At 40.1% G+C, this 1,312-nt stretch overlaps 1 protein-coding gene across 1 annotated transcript in view; it reads right to left on the bottom strand.

Moving 5' to 3' along the window:
- The window catches only part of Erc1 (ELKS/RAB6-interacting/CAST family member 1), a 277,665-nt gene that overhangs the window by 177,829 nt on the left and 98,524 nt on the right, over window positions 1-1,312 (bottom strand). Inside the window, exon 9 of the mRNA XM_029478247.1 lies at window positions 1,071-1,213. Coding sequence (XP_029334107.1) covers window positions 1,071-1,213 — 143 coding nt within the window. The remainder of the gene's footprint in view (window positions 1-1,070; window positions 1,214-1,312) is intronic.

Genomic DNA, 1,312 nt, shown 5'->3' on the forward strand with positions numbered 1-1,312 from the left:
ATGTGGGCAGTGCCACCCTGGGCAGATGGTTGTATAGTAAGCCATGGAGATCAACCATCCTTCCATAGCGTCTGTCTCAGTTCCTGCCCTCATTGCTCATCATGGTGGACTGTAAGCTGTACGAAATAAACCCTTTCCTCCTCATGTTGTTTGTGGTCAAGGTGTTTATCACAGCAACAGAAAGTAAACTAAGACACCTGGCTTTAAACTCAGTGTAGTACAAGAAACAAGCAACAACAGCAACAATTACAACAACAAAAGCTGAATTCAAGAAAGGGACTTGGGAGCATGTAAAAAAAAAATGACAATGGAAGAGAAGGTGACAGTAATCAAAATGTACAATATGTATTATGGAACTGTTAAAATAGCACAGACTTCAAAAATGATTCTAGTGACAAGCCAGGATGTTAATTCACTATCAAATGTCTAGGCTAAATTGGAGTGACTGAAAACTACAGAATGGTATGAGCAAAGGGAAAGAGAAACAGCAAAGCACAGTCTGCAGGAACCTTCTAGAAGCCACCTCCCCGAGATCAAAGTCTTCCTCCTCCGTGTGCTGAGCTTGATGTGCCAGNGTTTATTACTGGGATGATGGAAACGAGCCAGCACATCTGACCAAATCTGTGGGTTAATCCCTGAACCACNCTGTGATGGCACTGCTGAGGGGTCAGACTGAGAGGTGGGACCTCAGCAGAGGAAGCACATCACTAAGGACACGATCTGAGATGAACACTTTGTCCTCGCTCCTATCTGCTGCTTTCCTGGTGGCCAGGATGCTCTGCCTCACTAAACACTGGAAGCATTGGAATCCTCTAACCTTGGACTGTAACTTCTCAAGCTACAAAGCTAAATAAATCTTTTCCTACTTCAGTACTGTTTATCTTAGGTATTTGGTTATAACTGCAACACCAAACCTACTTTAAAACAGTAAAAAATAAAAATAACTGTAAATTCTGTATTGTCACTGTAAATCCTTAACTTTAAAAAAAGAAAAAGAAAAAAAAGGCACTCAGAGCTATCTACAATGTTCTTATGTAAAGAAAAACAATAATGGGAACTTTTTCTTCAACCTTTTTCAACTGTGACTCCATTTTTAGGCACTCTTCCTTCTTCTGCTCAAGAGCAATTTCTAGGGTCTTGAGCCGTGAGTCCTTTTTGAGTCCTGAGGAAGCCAGGGAAGAAGCATGCTCTTTGATATCCAAGAGAGAAGCCTAAAAGAAGCAAGACATAGTTACAATAAATACTGTGAAATAAAATGTGGATTTAACTTTTTTAACTTATATTCATAGTATTTGGATGTTTCCATTTCAAG

The sequence above is a fragment of the Mus caroli genome, chromosome 6 (genome assembly GCF_900094665.2).
Source record: "Mus caroli chromosome 6, CAROLI_EIJ_v1.1, whole genome shotgun sequence".
Taxonomy (NCBI): Eukaryota; Metazoa; Chordata; class Mammalia; order Rodentia; family Muridae; genus Mus; species Mus caroli.